At 40.4% G+C, this 22,483-nt stretch overlaps 1 protein-coding gene across 1 annotated transcript in view; it reads right to left on the reverse strand.

Annotated features, from left to right (window-relative positions):
• The window catches only part of KL (klotho), a gene marked incomplete at both ends in the record, with an annotated part of 58,388 nt that overhangs the window by 1,832 nt on the left and 34,073 nt on the right, over positions 1-22,483 (reverse strand). The window contains 3 exon segments of the mRNA XM_080612295.1: positions 3,361-4,477; positions 7,000-7,268; positions 11,785-12,295. Of these exon segments, the coding sequence (XP_080468421.1) occupies positions 3,361-4,477; positions 7,000-7,268; positions 11,785-12,295 (1,897 nt within the window).

Raw genomic sequence — 22,483 nt, forward strand, 5'->3', positions numbered from 1 at the left:
ATTATGTCCCTATTTAGCAGGGACAGAGTCATCCATGACAAAGGTAGAAAGACAGTAAAATGTAAAATGTGGCTTGCATGTGATGGCTAAGTTAAAAAACATAGGAGTTATTTTAAGGCTGGACAGAAGGGAGGAGAAGTAAGTGGCTGGGAGATACTGGTACCAGAGTATGAATCACAAAGTTCTGTAAAAAACAGGGGTATGTAAAAAAACAGAGGACGGACTACTCGGTGGATAAGGAATTGGCTTACACACTCAAAGAGTTGCAGTGAATGACTTAATATGCAAGTGGAGACCAGTGATGAGTGGTGTTCCTCAGGAGTCAATATCAGGACCTGCTTAACATCTTTGTCACAGTATCACAGTATCACAGTATGTTAGAGATTGGAAGGGACCTCAAAAGATCATCTAGTCCAATCCCCCTGCCAGAGCAGGAACACCTAAATAAGGTTACAAAATGTAAGAGACATAGACAATGGGATTGAGTGTACCGTCAGCAAGTTTGCTGAAGACACCAAGCTGTGTGGTGCGGTCGACACGCTGGAGGGAAGGGATGCCATCCAGAGGGATTGTCCTGGTTTTGATTTTTACATTCCTTCAATTCTCCCCATCTCACCTGGGGCAGGGTGCCAGTGAGTGAGTGGCTGCATGGTATTTAGTTGCCAGCTGGGGTTAAATCACAACAGGGACCTTGACAGGCTGAAGAGGTGGGCCCATATGAACCTCATGAAGTTCAACAAGACTGTTCTATGTGCAGGTCTTCTGGCTAACAGGAACTGGGATAAAAGCCTATATCCATACACACTTTGAAAACAGAAGTGCCAAGAACTGGGACAGTCTAAAGTGGTAGGATGGAGAGAAACCATACAGTAAAAAAAGATTGAAACCGTATGTCCAAATACAGCCAGGATATGTTTTTTTATCTACCAATGTAGAAAACATGCAGCCAGTGCTTCAAAATGCTGGAGAAGGAACTCTTGGGCACTTAATATTGATGTTCAGTAATCTGTGAGAGAGGTGGAAATCACAGAAGAAGAGATTAAAAGCCAATACTTAACAGAGTGGAGAGGATGGCCTAGCAAATCATGGAACTGCCAGCCATCCTTCACTACTAGCAGAAGAATGTAATAGATTATAAGGCTTGATAAAGAAGAATTACAGGTACTCTGCTCTCATGAGACCTCACTTGGAGTATTGTGTGCAGTTCTGGTGTCCTCAACATAAAAAGGACATGGAACTGTTGGAACAAGGCCGGAGGAGGGCCACGAGGATGATCAGGGGACTGGAGCACCTCCTCTGTGAAGACAGGCTGAGAAAGTTGGGGCTGTTCAGCCTGGAGAAGAGAAGAGAAGGCTGCGTGGAGACCTCATAGCAGCCTTCCAGTATCTGAAGGGGGCCTACAAGGATGCTGGGGATGGACTCTTCATCAGGGACTGTAGTGACAGGACAAGGGGTAACGGGTTCAAACTTAAACAGGGGAAGTTTAGATTGGATATAAGGAAGAAATTCTTTACTGTTGGGGTGGTGAGGCACTGGAACGGGTTGCCCAGGGAGGTGGTGAATGCTCCATCCTTGGAGGTGTTCAAGGCCAGGTTGGATGGGGTTTGGGTGGCATGGTTTAGTGTGGGGTGTCCCTGCCCATGGCAGGGGGGTTGGAACTAGATGATCTTAAGGTCCTTTCCAACCCTGACTATTCTATGATTCTATGATTCTATATACGGTTAATGCCAATCAGTTTAGCTTTATGAAAAATAGATCTTGTCAAACTAACTTGACATCTTTTTTATGAGATCCACAGATCAATAAAAGTAATGATGTTTGTTGTAATATACTTAAAACTTCACAAGGCAACTGACTTAGTATTATATGGCATTTGGATCAAGAAAATAGAATGTTATGATGTCAAGAGGCGCCCCTGATAAACAGGTTTCATATGCTCTCAAACACAACTAATATGTCTAGAAATGTAATTGCAGGTAAATCTCACAGTAGGTACATTTCTGCCATGGTCATGGAGATTGGATCTTAGAACTAAGATATTAAATGAACTTAAATATATCAACAACCTGAAACAAAAGTAAAACTATTCCTCCCAAAGTTTGTAATTAACACGAAGATTAGGGACATAACTTAGCTAGTGCTGCAAGCTTTACACAAGCAAGCAACTGGCATTTGAACATGACCAAATGTGAGGATGTCAAAGAACAAGCAGACCATACTTCGGCAGAGAATATTCTGCCTGGGGGGCAGGAATCAGTAACTGAGTTTAAAATCTCAGTAACTAACCACAAAGTGTGTGTAACCAACCTGATGCCATGGCCAAAAGGGCTAATATGCTGCTTAGATGTACAAAAGAGGAGTAAAAGAGAAAGAGGTTATATTATACCTGCTTCAGATACAGGTGTGGCAGTTGTAGAAGCAGTGTGTCCAGGTCTGGGTTTACTCCTCTCAAGAAGAATGTTGGCAAATGTGAAAGTTTAATAATTGAAAGGTTCTAAATGGTATTTTACAGCAAGGGACACAAAGAGCTTTGACTGTGTTATTTATCAAAGATGTGAGAGATAGCTTGGTTTCTGTCTGTGAATACCAGCGTAAGTAAGATACATGGAAATGCACAACAAAATGGCTTAAAGCTAATGCTAAAGAAATACTGTAAGTGAGATTTATATGTATCTATGCACACACATATATAAAAGCAGTCATTGTACATTGCAGCAGCTTACAGTGAGGTGTAGAAGATTCTACATCAGTAAAAATAATCTCATCTGGGTCTTGTGCTTTTCTTGAAAACCAGTGTGTGTTGTATGACAGGATGACCCTAAAAGCCTCCTTTTTGCCTTATAATGTATGAATCTTTGAGACAAAGTCTGGTTTGGGTTCTGAATAGCAGTAAAGAGTCCAGGAAATGGCATAATGAGGTAGATAGCTGAATTATTATGAAGATCACTGTTGGATAAGATCACTGTTGGATAAGATACAGAGACAGGTGAGGAACAGAACTCAAACCCAGCCCTGAGGCACATCAGTGTGGAGAAGCAACAAAGCAAAACAACAGCAGAAGTGCAATAAGAAGAAAATCTGCCTAAATACGTGTGAAGCTACACACATAACATAATATTAAATTTCTGGAATCCACAAAAATTTCTACTGCTGACTTATGTAGAGTATGTGCAAAGTCAGTCTTCCTGATGTTTAGTAACACCAATCATTAAGTCAAATGAAAACATGTTATGCTGTAATAACATCTCATTTATAGAGTATTCTACATAGGATTTCTTTTTTTAAAGTTAAACATACTTTATTACAAAGTGTATACTAATACTGGGATTTGTGACATATAAGCCATCACTGATTCCTTACCTTTTAAAGCTTCATTGATGTAATTCTGTATATAATATACTCTGAGCTTATCATGCACCATATTCTGGTCATCGTCAATTCCATTAGCCAGAACATAAGTTGGGACATCACCATACTTTGATTTAAGCCACTTGAGCAATTTACGCAGTCCCCAGGGCACTACTGGAGCTCTGCTAGGGGAGTGCAGCCATGTGATGTCATTGATCATTTGAACTTCAAGATAGTGGTCATATTTTACTGCATCTTCTTTCTCCCAGCCCACGAGAGTAGTAGTGTAGTGACTCAAAGCAAAAAAATCAAATGAGCCCTTGATTAACTTCTTTTCGTCTTCTGAGAAATAAGGCAAGTGGAAACTATACAGGTCAACACCGTTTCTTCGGTGAAGCCACGCTCTCATCACCTGCGGGTAGTCACCATTCCCAAAGATGGGCTCTGCAAGCCAGCCAATGTCGAACTCTAAAATTCTGTTGGCAACTTCTTGGTCATTCCTGGAAAAGGGACAAGCTGGTTCGACCCAGTCAGCTTGCAGAGCTATTGATACTTTGCCTTTCTGAGATCTCCTGAATTCTTTGTCATAAAGATGCCATGCTTTCGCATGGGCTTTCAAGAGGTTGTGCCCTGCAGCGTATGTCAAGTTTTTCACAGGTGGTTCATTCATTGTGATCCAAAATTTGACATGGTCCCCAAGACTTGTAAAGCAGAATTTGGCATACTCAACAAAAGCCTGAACGATCTCCATGTTTTCCCAAGCTCCATATTTGGCAAGGGATATTGGAAGCTCTTGATTCTCAGCCATGGGTTGCCATAAAGCAACAACAGGAGTTATGTTAACTCTGAGAAGTTCAGTAGCAAAACACTGATAATAATGTACAAGTGTGTGGTTGATTAGCGAAAGGTTACCTAAAGGAAGGATTAAAGACCATTTCAATGAAAAATGGAAGTGTGTGATACGCATTTCTTGCAGAAGAGAGATCTGGAGCCTGATAGCAGCAAAGTCAACACAGTGACGCTTGCGCTTCGAGGTGAAAACTCCATCCAATTTAATAAGCTTCTTTGTCTGGTGAACGTCCCACACATAAACATTAGAGTCAAGAAACTGGGAGGGTGTCATGTCTACCTAGGTAGAATAAGAAACATACCAGATTCAATCTGTTTGTTCTAGGTAGGTGGGAACATCATAACTATCAGGCACAATGTAGCTAAATATCTGAAGTCAAAACAATGCATCTAGCACCTCTGGCACCTCTGATAGCATCAGGCTCATGTGAATGAATTAACTTTCTGTTAACATGTGACATAAGAAAAGTACCAAATCTATATATAATTTTCACCCTACTTTCTGAACAAGTTTATCCTGATTGTCACCATGTTTATGTCTTCTCCAGATTGCTCCAGTCTGTATGGGAAACAAGGGATTGCTGAGGGATAAGGCACTAAGCCTGTGACAGATCTCCAGAGAAGAGCTTCAGCAAAGACTACAGTAATTTTTAAGATGTTTTTCTTTAAAGATTAAAAAGCGCCTACAGAGAGCCTGTCTGTTGTAAATTACCCAGTAGATTTAGTTTCAAGACCACTCCCTGAACGCAGTAAAAGAAATAATTAATGCAACATCATTTCTGTGTTCTTTTCCTATGATGAAAGATGAGTAATGCTCTGCACTTGATTTTTAGCACAAATTCAGTTAACAAGCAAAATTTTTCCTCCTTGCTAAAGACATCCTTTCTTATTTAACTCATACTGAACTCATTTCCAAGTTATTTCAGCAGGCTGAACAATTTGTTTTCAGGCGTCCAAGTAAACCCAGTATGTCACTCCAACAATAAATGCATTTCCTGTGAGTCCTTAGGGCTTCATGTCAGAATTGCCTGTATGACATACTGACATAGTAGAAGATGAGCTTTTCAGGGTCCCACAAATTGTACTTTCACTTTTTAATGAATATCACAAACAGAATAAGGACTAGAAAATGAAAAAGTGAACTACTTAATATAACACACAGTGTAAAATCTCCTAATTCATACTCTAGATTAACTCCTACAGGAAAGATCCAAACTACAAGTTACTGGTACCAGAGATGTTTATTTGCCCCTTTTTCCTTCCCCCACCCTCTGGTGCACAGCTTCCCCCTGAGTTCAGATTTCCTTGTCCTGCCCTCTGTTTGAAAAGCAGGTGTCAGCCTACAACCAGTGTTCAACTTGTAGCTGAGGCTTTGCAGACTGTATAAAGAAGCTGCTGAAAATCAGTTGCTGTTTTCTCCGGAGAGGTCAGTACTGTGCTTATAGAAGAAAGTAATAAAAACCAGCGTGTCTGAGGGAAATTGCTTTTCTGGAGAATTGTCCCTTGTAGATTACTAAAGCATGCATTGCCACTAATACTGTGGGAATGCTGTCAAAAGAGTTTTTCCACTGTGATGCATCTACAAATCACACTATCTAAGCCTTACAGCACAAAATGTTGGAATGGCCTTTTGAAATGAAAATATTCAGCTCTGAAGTTTTGGGGAAGGGAGGGATTTTTTTAACTGTTTTAGGCTGACTGACTCCACAACTTTATAGTTGTTATTGATCCCTAAAGCAGCAATTCCATTTCTAATCCCTAATCTGTCCAGGAGCTACAAGGATAATGACTGCTGAATTTTCTTGGAAATCGGTGTACCAAGTAAGGAGGCTGAAGTATTTTTCAAGAGAACAAAGTCAGATCTCACTTTCAGAGTGAGAAGGAACAAACAAGGCCCCTGCACTCTAGCCTTAAGAAAGATTCTGTGTTTGTGGAAAATCTAAATTAAAAATTCTGTTCTTGGATCAAGCCTCTGTGTTGAATTTAACTACACCTCTTTACTGTGGTTAGAGAAGCCCTGCAAGCCAAAACAGCATCTGAGAATTACAGAGCCAAACTGTTAAAGAGACCGCAACTAATATACTACTTTTACTCATGTGATGAAGTCTTAAAATTTGAAGATTCTCCCAAAGTATCAGATTTGGTTGAAATAAAGAGTGACAGCTATGAACTGGATGCGTAATCTAGCTAGGTGCTATCCAGGGGCACTGCAGGCCTCCGTCAGACACAGCACAACACAAAATTACAAAAAATGAATACAGAAATTTCATCTAAATCTAATATTGTTTATTTTTTTATATATATAAAATCACTCTAACAATGGTACCAAGATATATATGCATAAGACGCAGAAGCATACCACTGAAGTTTTAAGAGCTTTCAGGATACTTTCTAAAACATATATTATCACAGCAGGCAAATACATTGCCATTAAAATTATGGACATGAAAAAGCAGTAATATTTCCTATTTCACAGACTTGGAAATACACTTTGGAAGACCTAATGAACTTTTATTTGAACAGGACTGACTTCCAGTAACTGATCACATAACATACTCAGGGAAGATGAGCATCAGATCCCTTTCAATTTCTGCATATTTTTCAATCTGACTGGATCTCACTGGTCGCACACAGAAAGTCTAGTAAAGACTGAATTACACAGTGTTTGGCACAAAAGCCTTGTACCATCTCCTTGCAGCACTGTGGTAATAATATATCAGCAATGACATTCTATCCAGCAAGTTTATCAGTATGATGCACTGATCTGGCTGGGCAGCATGTTGGCTTTATCATGAGACTCACCTGAATGTAGTTGTCAACAATTCCCCAAGCAAAGCCACAGGGAAAAATACCTTCTATGGGCTGGTTTTCGGGCAAAGATGGGAAGCCATTTTTTTCTATCAGCTTTTGATAGAACAAGACAGAAGATTTGGGCATCAACTTCTTGTCATGGCTTTGAAAATCAACATAAAACAAACCACGTCGAATGCTGTATCCCCTGTGCCATTCAAAGCCATCCAGGAGGGACCAGACAGTGTAGCCAAACACATTAACTGCATCGTAGCGGATGGCTGAGGAAAGAAGAAAACCAAACTTATCGCAGCGCTCATTTTTCCCCTGTAGATTACACTGTATCCACAATGTTTGCGGTGTTCAGGTGTAAGAACAATGCAATAGGTCAGATAAGTATCTTGGGGCCTGCCTCAAAGCCTGTTTAGGGAAGATTTTCAACTGCATCCAGGTAGCTGCCAGGTCATGGGTGCACTGTACAAGGCAGCCGAGGTACCTGGCTTGGCTTTAAACAAGCTAGATTTAAAAAGAGAAGCAGTGCAGGAGTGGTTTGAGGCAGTGCTGCTAATTAGGCATGCCAAACCTCAGCCTTGGAGCAGAGCATGCTACACTTGAATCGACTGCAGCAACTGAGCCAAAACTGCACTGCACTCTGCTACACACACTGCAGCTCACACTGGGGTAGTCGAATTGCCATTAACGCAGCACTATCCTGTATGCAAACAGAAGTTACACTCTTTTTTCCTTCCCCCTCCCACTGCCAATACATACTGAGAAAACCCTGACAACACTTCTGGTGTGTTGATGAATATTTATTAGCATAGATTTTAAGTAGAAGTGATAATGCAGAGAGACCCTCTTTGTTTAGTAATTCTGTCTCTTTACATCTTTCATGGCATAGTATTTTCCAGCTTAAATATTTAAGGGTTTCTAAAAATATGTGTCTGTTCTAGGTCAATTGTTTGACTTTTAAGAATCACTACACACACTGAAAGTTAATATCAGGGTCTACTGGCATCTGTTAGTTTAGCCAACATTACAGTTTTAAGATTCAAATGATACTCGCTTTTAGTTGTATTAAACACTGAGATTCAGCAAAATCCAAAACGCCTGAGCAAAGTTCAGCTTCAGGAAAACACAAAGGAGTGTGCTTATTTTAATTACATAATGAGATCCACCCTAATTCAGCAATGCATTTAAGTGCAATCTTAAATGTTCTTTTGAACTCCAGTTTGGCTCTGTAGCCAGTAGAGTTTATCTTTATTACTCATCATCATCTGTCAACCCAAACTGGGTACTCACTGAACATATTTGCCAGCCTAGTATGAAAGAGTTATTTTTCAGGCAACCAGAATATCAAGATACTCATTTCCTGGTGTTTATTAATGTACCTTATTACAATCAATTATGAAGGACCACATGGTTTCTTGATTGTAACCCTGTTTGAATCAATTAAATGAACTGCAGTTAAGTAAGCAATGAGTTCGGCCCAATCTCTATCGCAGGTCATGAGAAAATGTCTAAGGAAACGGAGTATTTCTCCTCCTAAAGGCATCATTCTTTTATGTTTGGAAGATGCCAATATTTTTCTAACCTCTGCATGCATCCATGATGACATCTGCCATACCAGCAGCGTAAGAGCCAATACAGGTCCACTTTGTGAACTGGTCTCAGTGAGCATTTCTCTTTGAACAGCATCTCACCCCTTCTGTAAGTCATCATGCAACACTCCCACACTTCCTGAGTGCCTCATAAAAATTCTCCTCAAAGCCTTCTTTAAAAATGTATTAACTTGTAAGTGTCACCTATGAAAGAAGCAACTTGAAAATTTTTTTGTAAGTTTGAACAAGTCTGCAAGTTTCCAAACCAGTATCTCAAAAGGGAAAACAAAAAAAACCACCACCAAACCACAACGAAAATTATTGCCTTTTTTCCGCTTTTTTTTTCTTTTTCTCTCTCTGCCCTTTTTTATGTCTGTGGGGCGCAACACTGGTTGACTGAAACCTAAACTGTCCTTGCTTCTGAAATCACTTCTGAGTGGCCTTGAACATACTACCTACTGAAGGTAACTCCTGACCTGAACAATCCCCACATCATACCAAGAAGGGTTCCACTAAGCAATCCAGAACTGGGTTAAAAATTAAACAGCAGGTCAGCTCACACTCTGTTTAGCTCACTAGGATAGAAACAGTCCAAGGGAATATGGCAGACCCATAAGCATCAAATACAGATCCTTTAAACCCTCTGTTCAGCTGCTGTCCAACCCCAAGGCATGAAGGCAAGGTGTGTGAAGCCCTCAGCCCCTGTTTCTATGCCGAAGGTGCGCAGGGATCTACATTTTGCGTTTGGACATGCCCAAGCTCAGTCACAATCTGTCAGGGGTCTGGCTGTCCCCATTCTCCCTGAGACTCTGAATTCAGACCTGTTAACTCCCTAGATAATGACCTAATCCCTTGGCTAGTCAACACAGCACAGAGCTCTCCTGGTCAGCATGTTGCACCAGAGACAGAGCAGGGAAGTGAATATCACCCTAGAGTAAGTGGTTAGATACCCACCAATCTCCATCAAATGAGCAATTCTAATTAATATTTAACTACATTATATTACAGCTGTAATTACTCTATCCAATCCTAAATGATATTTGGGACAAAAAAAAAATAATAAATAAATAAATAATATATAAAAAAATTGCAAACAGTAAAAGAATTTAGGGCTGTGAATCCCAAATAAAAAGACCCTTTCCCAGAGCCACAGAGCTTGTCTACAGCATGCAGTGTGAGAATGGACATCAGCACTTCAACTGACATCAGGAGCATACTGAGCAAATCTCCTTCATCACACTTCGGTTCATATCACAGAGTGGTCTCAGGATGCATGATCCCAGTTCCTTTCAGGTGAAATTAATCTAGAAACAGTCTTCAGGAATGCACGCAGTGTGGATACCAGACCCTCCACACCAGCTCTTTTTAGTCAACAGGCTTAGTCCAATAGGGCTGCACTTACTTGTTAACATAGAAATAGACATAAGCAGTTTTGTCTAAACCTGCTAAATTAATTATCCTTGTTTCTAACTGCTATAGTTCCAGTCTCATTTTACTGTCCCTACACTGCTGGAGTGAATCTTATGGTAAATAGCTCATGAATCTCTACGTTACAGTGTTTTATTACACTGGATAGATGTATCCTAAGTCTTTGAGAGAGACAACAGGTGCCTTTGTCTTTGGCCTTGAATGTTGTCCAACAAGACTGCTCACAGCCAACATGATGCCGTTTGTGGATCTTCCTCAACTAAATTCCTCCAGGTAATGCACAGGAAACTTTGGTATTTATATTGAATTTTGCACGTTCTAGCAGCAGAAGATTTAATCACAATAATTTCCATCATAATGACGCTATAAGTCCCTTCTGCTGATCCAGTCTGTCTCTGCTGTTTTCCTTTTCTTTCTGTAAAAAGTTTAGCCAAGTGCCGGTATTAAGTTAATACGACAAAACTTGTCATATTAACTACTACATATTAATAACTATACTGTTGTTGATATTATTATTATTTATTGAATGGCACATTAAAAGGAAAGAAACACTGTAAATTGAGACTATTTCTAGACAGCTGTGATTAAAAGGAACATCCATACATGTCCAGCAATTTACAAACTAAGCAGAAACATGGGTGACAGGAATATGACTCCTCTGTGAAAATGAGCCATTCATCTGACTTCATGCAAACTAGTAATACTATACTTGCAAGTGTTAGTAACCGTTTTGCATTTCATCGTTTCCATTCTGGATGGGAATTCAATTTATTTGCAATAATTAGGTTTCTGAAATAGTAGATGAAACAGATGTGAGAATCCTCTGCATCTTCATGAGTGCTGAGAATAAAATGAGACCCATTTTTGCTTATCCCCTGTATAAAAATGGCAATGTAACAATGGCTATCTCATCTGAGCTAACAGCTACAATAATACCATTTTTTAAACCAGACAGTAAACTGTAGACTAGTAAATACATTACTAAATTGTAAATTAAGACATTAAAAGACAATGAAAGTGGAAATGGTAACCCCACAACTTACAGGTGACTGCTAGGATTGAAAAAATCTGTCCTGCCACAAGAATATGGGAAAACAGAAAATAACTCTCATACAAGGTAGCATATTTCTCTTACTCTTTGAAAAAAAAAAAGTTAACAATTTAAATAATTTAGATTACATAACCTCAAATATGCAGTTCTTAAACTGATGTAAAATTCATGTTTTTGTCATTGATGTCCGGAGCTGCACTCATGTAAAATCTGTGCAAGGGCAACACTGAGATGCAGGATGAAAAGGTTCCAATTTTTCATTTAAAAATGTATTCTTTCAGCCTTCTGTTTTTCTCAGAAGAACTCCTATTGCATAGTATTTACCTTCCCACATATACAGCCTTAGGTTTTGTACATATGTTCATACAACTAAATTATAGAAAACAACTACTAATAAATAGCACAGTAAATTTCAGTAAGTCCATTGAGAGTATAGTTCATGTTTTGCACTTCCTCCCACCAAAGACAGCAGAAATTTTCCCACTGACTTCAAAGACAGCAGCATCAAGCTCACCAAGTGCTATCTGCAGATATTAAGGGTCTTCAAAAGCTGAAAATAATAAACCCAGAAAAGGGATTTGGAGTCTCATTTCACAAGTGCCAAGATGAACGTTAAAGACTAAAACTAGTTTTCAGCCTGGTTCTTTAACATGTCTCTGTAGACTATTTTGCATTATGAGTTTGTCAAGCACATATTAATACAGCCTCAGTCCCTACCTTTTAAAGTTTCCATAATGAACTTTTTGAGATAGTAAATATACTTGGCATCATCTCTCTTGGTGCTACCAGAAACAAACCAGCTGTTCTCCACAATGAATATTTCGGGGTTGTTATATTCACTGCTTATCCAGTAAAGGAGCTGCCTCAGGCTTATTGATTCCAACTGCTGGAATTTCATGTGGGAGTCCAATAGCTGGAAACTCAGGGTAGCTCCAAATGAAAGAGCAAAGAAGTCTGCTGTTCCCTTGACATACTTCTTCTCAACCTCACTGAATTCAGGCAGCAGAGATGAGAGGTTGCTCTTCATGCTCTCTGGATAGTCACCATCAATAAATATGGGCTTGGCAAACCAGCCGAGCACAAAATCAAGGGATTTTTGACATTCTTTTATGTTTTTTTCACTCATACGTTGAGGTTTTATCCAGTGGGAGCTAAGGGAAATGGACACTTTTCCTCTTTGAGCTGGACGAAAACGGTCATTGTAGAGATGCCAGACTTTAGCATGGGCCTGTTGAAAAGAAAGACTGTAATTAATGCACCTGAAATTCCATTTTAAGTAACAAAATTACTCTCAAGTACTGACTTCATGTCACATAGTAACAACATATACATGAGCATTTGAGGGCTCAGCCTTATTTGTTTATCAGCAGTTTACAACTCCTAAATCAAATTTTCTTTAATACCATATTAACACCATGTATCAACTAGAAATCACCAGTCAGTCAGGGAAAACAGCATCTCAGTTTTCCATAAGATACTATTCCAGGCACTGAACAAATTTTCAGCTAGGCACCTTTATTACCTTTTGAGTTCAGACATCCAGTATTTATAAAAATGAAGATACTTGTAACTAAATATGTCTGAAAGTACATTTTCATTATAGGAATATCACTTTATCTATTGTTTCACAGACATATAAACGAGGAAGGTCTATTCTTAAGAACTGCCCAGATCCCTCAATACAAGACAAAAAACCATCCTCAATACAAGACAAAAATCCACTCTCAATGCAAGACAAAAAACCACCCTTGAAATTATTTCTCTTTGCACTAGAACACACAGTAACTGAAAAACTACCAATCTGGATTTAAAAAAGTCTGGTGAAAAACAACTTACCATAGCTCCTGAAAAATTATTCCAATAATTCAATTTAATTTGTTTTATTAAAATTTGCTATATACCTCTAGCACCAGATTTCAACCACTTATCTTGGTATAATTTTATCTGTTACTGTAAGATCTTTTCTACCAAATTTCTTTCGCATGATCTTGCAGTCAGTTGGAACAGTCTCCTGATGTTCCCTTTGAAAGCTAAATAGATTAAGTTCCTGGAGCCTTGCATTATATTCAGGCATTATCTTCAAGCTCACTAAACCATTCTCACTGCTCTCCTTTGATTTTCTTCCAATTTGTCATCATCTGTCTTACACTGTAGAAGCAGAATGGGACATAATATGCCAGTGGTAGTCTTGCCAGCAGTAAAACCAAAGACAGTTTATTACATTATTTCTGTTTATAGAAATAGCATATTCTAGCCATAGCATCACCCTGTGAGCATATGCTCATCTCAGCTACCCTATCTCTAAAGCCCTTCACCATATAAACCACACTTATTCTTTGCACTTAGCTTATCAAAGAATTTTGACTTCTCTATGAATCAGGATCCCATCTTTATGTCATTGACACTTTAGTAGAAATTGGCACGCCTTTTTCCAGGTCATTGATAAAATGGTAAAATATATGAGATCTATTCATTAGAAAAAAGCCTACCTAATAACTATTCCCAGTTTACATCTGTATTTTGAGACTTATCAGTTAATGTTTGTTCATATGTGCTATGATGACATGAACCTATATTCTTGCCATAAAAAGTCACAGGTGTGATGAATATATATGACAGATTTTAATCAAAATGTTACACACATTTTTAGCCCTCCCTGGAAGGATACAGAAAGCCTTATAACTCCATGCAGTTGGTATGTTGGCAAATTTTTTCATCGATTTATTGATAGATGCTGTTCACAGTTTTCTTTTCATACACTTTTACCATTCAAGCTTTGAACCACAATGATTTCCAGTTGCCAGCATTACTAAGAATATTATGCAGTTAAAATTATCAACAATTTTTTTTTTACATAGACACTGTTAATTACCCTGGAAAAAATAATGAATTCTATCATTCTAGTGTTCTTGGAGAATTTTAATTCTCACTGCTGGGAGAAAAGCAATTGGAAATGAAGGACAACTAAAATCAAGATCAATAATCAAGGCTCATCTCAGCAGCCCCCATACAGAAAGATGCTGCCTTTGAGTCATCATGGGATATATAAAACATCTGTGCATATCTGACACTGGCTCTAGAGGAGACTAGAACCATGCCCTTTTAGAATGGTAACAAAAACCCAAACAGAACAATCCTGGAGACTGTGAATCACAGTACATACTTATGTGCTTGTACCTAAATCAAGCTCTCAGTTGCAAATTTCAATGTACATGCCCTCATTTATAACACATCAATAGTTCACATAAATGTGATGCAGTCCTACCATCTGTGTATATTAATACAATGGGTTTTAATGCTAATGAGAAACTAAATATAGAAATTATTTCAGAGTCCAACATCAAAAATGAGATCTGACCTAAGCACAGACTTATTTTTTACTTCACACTGAAGCTCCACTAGCCTGACGAAAGAATAAAAGCCATTACGTATCATGACAAAACGTTACACACCCAACTCTTCAAATACGATTTTAAAAGTACCATTGAGAACAAATGTGACAACATTTGCAACCCATTGCACACCCAAATTTTCCCTCATAAAGGTACCATATATTCTTCCTCTCTTGGACCTGACTCATCTCCAGATTTCCTGTCTAAAATGTAAAGATACCACCATGCTTCTGTTGTGGTTTAAATCCTGTCGTCAAGTTAGCCAAGCAGTCCACTCCCCCCTCCCTGCCTTTTCTTCCTCCCCTCCCCCACTCCCAGAGGAACAGGGAGGAAAATGGAAAGAATGTAACTCCCAGGGGTTGAGATAAGAGCAGTCCAGTAACTAAGGCATAACACAAATCACTACTGCTACCAACAATAATAATAATGATAAGAGAAATAACAAGGGAAGAGAATACAATACCACCCATCGAAAAACAGCCCGACCAAGCAGTGAGCCAGCCCTTCCGGGTAACTCCCAGTTTTACATCCTGGGCATGACGTGCTGTGGTATGGAATACCTCTTTGGCTAGTTTGGGTCAGGTGTCCTGTCTCTGCTTCCTCCCGGCTTCCCCTCCTCCCTGGCAGAGCATGAGACTCACAAAGTCCTTGGTCATTTGAGCAGTAACTAAAAACATCGGTGTTATCAGCGCTGTTCCCAGGCTGAAAGTCAAAAACACAGCGCTGCACCAGCCACCAAGAAGGAGAAAAAACGATGGCTACTGCTGAACCCAGGACAGCTTCTATGCACACTTTCAAGCACACAATTTCTTCTCTGTCATCTGCACTTCCAAGTATGCTGCCCACTTTTAGAGCAAGGACTGTGAAGGACTTGCCCCATAACTCCCAGATGTCCCTATTCCTATCAATGGAGAGAGATCTTCCAGCATTTTCGTAAGTTTTGATTCTACCATGGAGAAAGGAGGAAGGGTATCCCACAGGTTATCCCTCCATACAGATAAGCAGATACTGTTTACTCCCTCCCTCTCTGCAATGAAAAAGTCTGAAATGTAGCAATGTGGGATTATTTCACTTTATTTTCTAAGCAAGTCATCTGATCTGCCTCTATAGAAAATGAAAAGATATCAAAGTCTCTGACCGCACCACACAAGTCTTGGAAGGCAGATGCAGGGACTGTGAGAATGAAGACCCTAGGCCCACTGTAGGAGAGGATCTGGTTAAAGACCATCTTAAAAACCTAAGCATACACAAGTCCATGGGACCTGACGAAATCCATCCGCGGGTCCTGAAGGAACTGGCAAATGAAGTTGCTAAGCTACTGGCCATCATATTTGAAAAATCATGGCAGTCAGGTGAAGTTCCTGACGACTGGAAAAAGGGAAATATAACCCCCATTTTCAAGAAGGGGAAAATGGATGATCCAGGGAATTACAGACCAGTCAGTCTCACCTCTGTGCCTGGCAAAATCTTGGAGCAGATTCTCCTGGAAAGCATGCTAAGGCACATGAAAAACAAGGAGGTGGTTGGTGACAGCCAGCATGGCTTCACTGAGGGGAAATCCTGCCTGACCTATTTGGTGGCCTTCTATGATGGGGCTACGGAGCTGATGGACGGGGCAGAGCAGTTGATGTCATCTACCTGGACTTGTGCAAAGTGTTTGACACTGTCCCACACGGCATCCTTGTCTCTAAATTGGAGAGACATCAATTTGATGGGTGGACCACTCGGTGGATAAAGAACTGGCTGGATGGCTGCACACAAAGAGTTGTGGTCAATGGCTCGATGTCCAGCTGGAGACCGGTAACAAGTGGTGTCCCTCAGGGACTGGTGTTGGGACCGGTCTTGTTCAACATCTTTGTAGGTGACATGGACAGTGGGATTGAGTGCGCCCTCAGCAAGTTTGCTGATGACACCAAGCTGTGTGGTTCGGTTGATACGCCGGAGGGAAGGGATGCCATCCAGAGGGACACTGACACGCTTGTGAGGTGGGCTGATGCCAACCTTATGAAGTTCAACCATGCCCAGTGCAAGGTCCTACACCTGGGTCAGAGCAATACCAGGCACGGCTACAGGTTGGGCAGAGAAGAGATTCAGAGCAGCGCTGCTGCTGAGAAGGACTTGCGGGTGTTGGTTGATGCAAAAATGAACATGAGCCAGCAGTGTGCACTCGCAGCCCAGAAAGCCAACTCTATCCTGGGCTGCATCAATAGGACCGTGACCAGCAGGTCGAAGGAGGTGATCCTGCCCCTCTACTCTGCTCTCATGAGACCTCACTTGGAGTATTGTGTGCAGTTCTGGTGTCCTCAACACAAAAAGGACATGGAACTGTTGGAACAAGGCCAGAGGAGGGCCACGAGGATGATCAGGGGACTGGAGCACCTCCTGTATGAAGACAGGCTGAGAAAGTTGGGGCTGTTCAGCCTGGGGAAGAGAAGGCTGCGTGGAGACCTCATAGCAGCCTTCCAGTATCTGAAGGGGGCCTATAAGGATGCTGGGGAGGGACTCTTCATTAGGGACTATAGTGATAGGACAAGGGGTAATGGGTTCAAACTGAAACAGGGGAAGTTTAGATTGGATATAAGGTAGAAATTCTTTACTGAGAGGGTGGTGAGGCACTGAAATGGGTTGCCCAGGGAGGTTGTGAATGCTCCATCCTTGGCAGTGTTCAAGGCCAGGTTGGATGAGGCCTTGGGTGACATGGTTTAGTGTGGGGTGTCCCTGCCCATGGCAGGGGGGTTGGAACTTGATGATCTTAAGGTCCTTTCCAACCCTAACTATTCTATGATTCTATGATTCTAAGATATGCAGGGTAAGTTACTCTTTGGTAGTCCATCTCTCTCCACTGATGACAGACAAAACCTGTTACCCAGTTAAGACAAGACACATTCTACAGACAGATGAAAGCAGGCAAGAAGAAGCCACTTAAATGTCTGCCTTATGGAGTGTGCATGAAGTGGAATTGTACCATTTCCATTAAAAAAAACAGCTAAACATAGAAAATAGTGCATCAAAGTCCTCAGGCTCTGTGGACACAGGTTAATGAAATAGTTCAAAACCACATAGAAATAAAGCTGGAAAAAGCCAGTAACAGAGCAGAGAGTCTATATAAATCTAGGACAGAATTAATTTGCCTAGAATTAGGTGTCTAATGCAGTTTTAGAGACTTCAGAGTATTCTGGCCTGAATTCCAGCCAGTTTCAGAAAGCTGTGAGTCTCCCATAAATGCTAAGTCACATCTCGCAACTCCACAGGAACACGTGGTATATGCCAGAATGTGTCAAATGATACTTTGCACCTATACCTATCTTCAGGCAAATGAATCCCACTCCTAGGGTGGCCCTCATTTTGAGCAGAAGACACCTTATATTTCACTGTCCATACGTGAACTAGATGCCCAAACTCCCACTATAGGCAATGGAGATCTCATGGTCCACTCAGCCACCTGAACACATGCATCTAGTTGCCTCTCCAGAATGATGCAGGCATAGGCCCCATCTGCTATTTCCATGCAGTTGTCCTAAACAGCCTATAAAGTCTCACATGACACTACTTACACCAAGCTAACAGTATCCCACTCCAAGTCAATCTACCCAATGGAGTCGAGTGGGTGATTCCCCAGAACAGTACAGCAGCCATACCATTGCACCCAGCAGGACCACTACCTACGTCCCAATAACTTTATGGATTAGTGGTAGGATTTAATGTAGGTGCCTAGACCTTTTTGAGATGTCTTACCTGGCTGGCAGACATGATTCAGGACCCAATGGGAGACCTTGGTCTGCTGGAGAACCAACTGGAGGACAGGCAGAATATCCTAGGGTAGCTCAAATGACACGATACTTCTGCTGGGACAACTGAAACCATCCAGATGTCTATTAACTATAACTGGCATTTAGCACGCCAGATCACGTGCAGAGAAAACAAGCAGGAACCAACCTACCATCAGTTCCTTTATATTTATCTGAAATATTACTTCCTTATCCAAGTGACTTACTTATTGGCACCTAATTTTAGTTCACAGCTGACTAGGATTAAGATCATGGCAATCCACAATTCAGTAACTTACTGACACACAGCAGTGACTCCATGTCTCTGGTTTTACAAGGTGCTGAGGGGTCTTTGTTCCTGGTCAGCTCGAACAGGCATGCAGTGCTGATAGATCACTTGGCTAAAAAACACTACTGAAAAAAGGCTGGTTACAAACTGGCTCTACAAAGAGTTGTGCAGTCACCTATGTGTTATGAGCAGAACTAACTGCTAAAACTTCTGTGCCAAAATTGAGCCTTGATGAAGGCAGAAAAGCCTCCTGCAATGCCATAGCACAGGCTAGTTCTACAAAGTCCTGCAGTACTTTGTAGTAATAGCAGAACTGATTCAACACAGGTAAACAGGCTTCAGAATCTGACACAGTCATGTCCTACTCTAACGCAGGACAGACCTACCATAGTCCAAGACATAGTCCAAATCGATTTAGTAATACACAGACACTTGTTTGCCTGACTACTCCTCCAAATTCCTGCCTCAAATCATTAAGATCTTCCTGAGTCTGGCACTGATACGTATAGCTTTCCAAGTTCTCAGTACATCTATCATGATGCATAACCTTGACAAGAGCACATCAAGAATTATAATTGGGAACATCATGATTCCATAATTTGTGTTCATTCCTCTAGAACCAGTTGTCTCAATTTTAAGTTGTGTGTCTTCTGAACCAATAATAATACCATTCATTTCACAAACTGCACAAATACCCTGCTCTCCACGCTGAGATGAACTATCCTGTATTAACTCTCTACTTGCATGCTAATGAAACTGAATAGGAAAATGTTACTGAAAGTCATTTAGCAATACAAAGAGAAAAGATAATTGGAAAAGATGTGCAAAGGCTTCTGATTACTAGAAACCAGGCCAATGTATCTCCAACAGAAAAGTCATTATTCAGTCCTACATCAAATGCCCCTCTGAAATGGATATAGCTATTGGAATGACATGAGAAAGTCTAGTATCTGATGAGTCAGAACGTGCCTTGTACCAAGAAGGGAAAAATAGAATGTGTTTTTCCGCATATCATCAAAAGCAATATTTTAATCAAAAACTACAACAAAGGATGTTACATTTCATGTAATATTTCACCCCTAGATCCAAAGTCAAGTAGGTTCTACCCACACAGTCTTTGGACAAACGTTTGCTTTCACAAACAAATTATATTCTTAATACTAAGCAACAGTTGTAAATTGCTCAGGTTTTCCCCATATTTCAAAACTTGAAGGTAATAGCTTAATGCAAAAAGCACAGGACTTTCCTACAGATAGTATGTTAGTCATGTAATCATGTAGTAACTTAATTTTTCCTCTGTAATTCCCTCCTAAAGATGTATTTTTCAAGTTTTATTTTTTAGAGTCTTTTATCACAGATGATCAATTCAATAAATTTGGTATTTTTGACCAATCTCGACAACCTGGGACCAGAATTAGGTTTGAAATTGTACACAGAATGCTAAGTGAAGATTTTTCAGTCTATAACCACTTAATATAAAATGTGCTATAATTACAGCTTTAAGTATAGAAAACACAACTAACTACACAGTTTTGTTCCAGTTCCTTTCTAAATACTATTTAGACACTGCCCTTCACACTGTGCTTTCATTTTAACATGCTGATGCATCACGAATGTGAATGAATTTATGCCTGCCATATGTAAGGCAGGAAGCAGTATGATTCCTATTTTAAGGACTGGGAACAGAGATCATGCATAGAAGAGGAAAAAATAAACCAGGTACCTTAAGCTGTAGAGCAGTGTATGAACTCCAGCACAATGCCTCTGGTATCATATTCACCTCTACAGAAAAAGCACCGAAGATGGCATTAAATACTTGTCTGAAGGCACAGCAGCCAGCTAAAACAGTTTCTCCTCATCACAGGCAACACACAGGAGCTTTGCAACCATGAAAATAAAAAGGAGAAGGTAACCAGAAAGCATGAAGCTAAGTAGCAGGCATCAAGAGGCACTGCAAGTACTCCAAAAATATTAGCAAAAGGAAAAAACAAACAAACAAGCAAACAAACAAAACCCCAAAAGATAAGGAAGCAGATAAGAGCTATTTTTGCACTTTGATTTGAATTTTATACCAGATGAAAGTCTGGGAAGGCTTGCACTTTCACATACTGTATGCTAAGAGTAAGTGAGCATTATCACAGATAGATATGCAGCAGAGAAACATAAAGTGACTGCGTGTGACAGAAGGAAACCAAACCCCCTTTGATCTCATCCTGTCAGGTGACTGCTGCAGGAAACCTCTCCTTTGAAATACAGGAAGCCTAGATGTAATGGCACAAGACCTGAGTTAAGCCTCTCTTCAGACTCACCCTGCCATGAAAGGCCACTTGCCCAGCAGGTACCCTGTGGCATGGCAGCCAGAGGGAAGGCAGCAAATCCCACCATCACCATCAAAGGCTACGCAAACACAGGTGTACACCTTGAGAAGGACTCATCTTACCTGATTCTTGTCATCACCTGCATCTGGGTGATTCACATGCACAGCAGAGGGGAAAGCTTCCAGGCCACAATTCACTCAAGCCATTTTTAACACCCAGGCAAGAGTGAGATGAAAAGTGCCTGTTCCCCTCCACCCACCACACAGGCAGGCTGGCACAACCACTGCAGTCAACATCCTGTCCAAGTAAACTAAAGCACCAAGAGATGAGTGGGATGGGAAAGCAGTCTGAAGTCTCCCAAGACCTAACAGTCTCTGAAAATATAAAGGTCATCTGGAAAAGAATTCAGTGGTGTTTGACTTTGAGAAGCAGTGGGAGACAAGATAAAAATAGCTTTATTTCTGACAACAAGAGCTTCTGAGACACTTGATGTGTTTAATTATTTTTCGTTACCTCTGACAGAAAAGATTAATTACGGAACTGCACAAAAATAGTTCAAGGAATGTTGTGACCCATGTGGATATTAAAGATATGAGAGAATCTTAAACAGAGTACAAAAAGAAGATAAAAGGACAGCGCAGTCTGAATGATTTAGACACAGTCATGCAGTACTGAAGGGAGCTAAAATAGTCCTTGATAAAAGACTAGACTGATTGGAAAAAGAGACACAATGCTCAGGCAGTATTTAGGGGAAGACCAAGATATATTCATTGCTATAAAAATTGTTGTGGGTGTGCTGGAGCTACATAAATGTATAAAAGCTTCAGAACTGAGACTGACCTGCAAAGCCCTCTACCTGAAGAACATGAACCTCTTGGAGGACAGGCCAGGCTCCAATCACGCTGACACATTCAAGTATAGAAAATACCAACAAAAAAGATACAAGGGAAAAAGGCATGGGGAACTTGATGGTAATCCACAAAACCAAGCACACACAACTTCACAAGCTGTAGTGAACAGGACAAACCAAGACAATAACACCACTTTACAAGTATTGATAATCATCATTATTGATAATCAAATGTGCTGAAAGAAGATGATGCAAAAATCACCTTGACTTTGGAGAAATCCTGGATGGGAATGATGGTAATGGTGACAACTGAACACATCATTAGCCCAAAACCCAAACAGAACATTAACGGACTTTAAGTCATACTCTAGTTGGAGAGAAGGTAATAAGGTGCTACAAACACTAGTGAGCAAAACAGTTACACATATAAAACTCTCATAAAACTCATACAAAACTGATACATCAAATATACGTGTAGACTATGCAATACTGATAAAATAATGCCCAGTCAGAGCACCGAGAGTAAACAGATGCTAAAAACTGGAAAAGGCAGTATTTGTAATAATACTAGTGAGGAAAAGGCATCCATTATGGCTGTAAACATTTGGTTTCATGAAGGTTTGTACAAACTGAGTGGAGAGGGAAAAAAACAGCTGAGGAAGAAGTATAGGACTGCCTGCAGAAAGCTCTCAAACTGCAAGAGCAGAGCTCCAGAAACAAGAAGCACCAGAACTCATGACTCTGCCCTGTACTATGGCAGAAGCCAAAAGAGAAAGACACCTCTCAAAAGTCACAGTGAA

Source organism: Psittacula echo, assembly GCF_963264785.1.
Source record: "Psittacula echo genome assembly, chromosome: 3".
Classification (NCBI taxonomy): Eukaryota; Metazoa; Chordata; class Aves; order Psittaciformes; family Psittacidae; genus Psittacula; species Psittacula echo.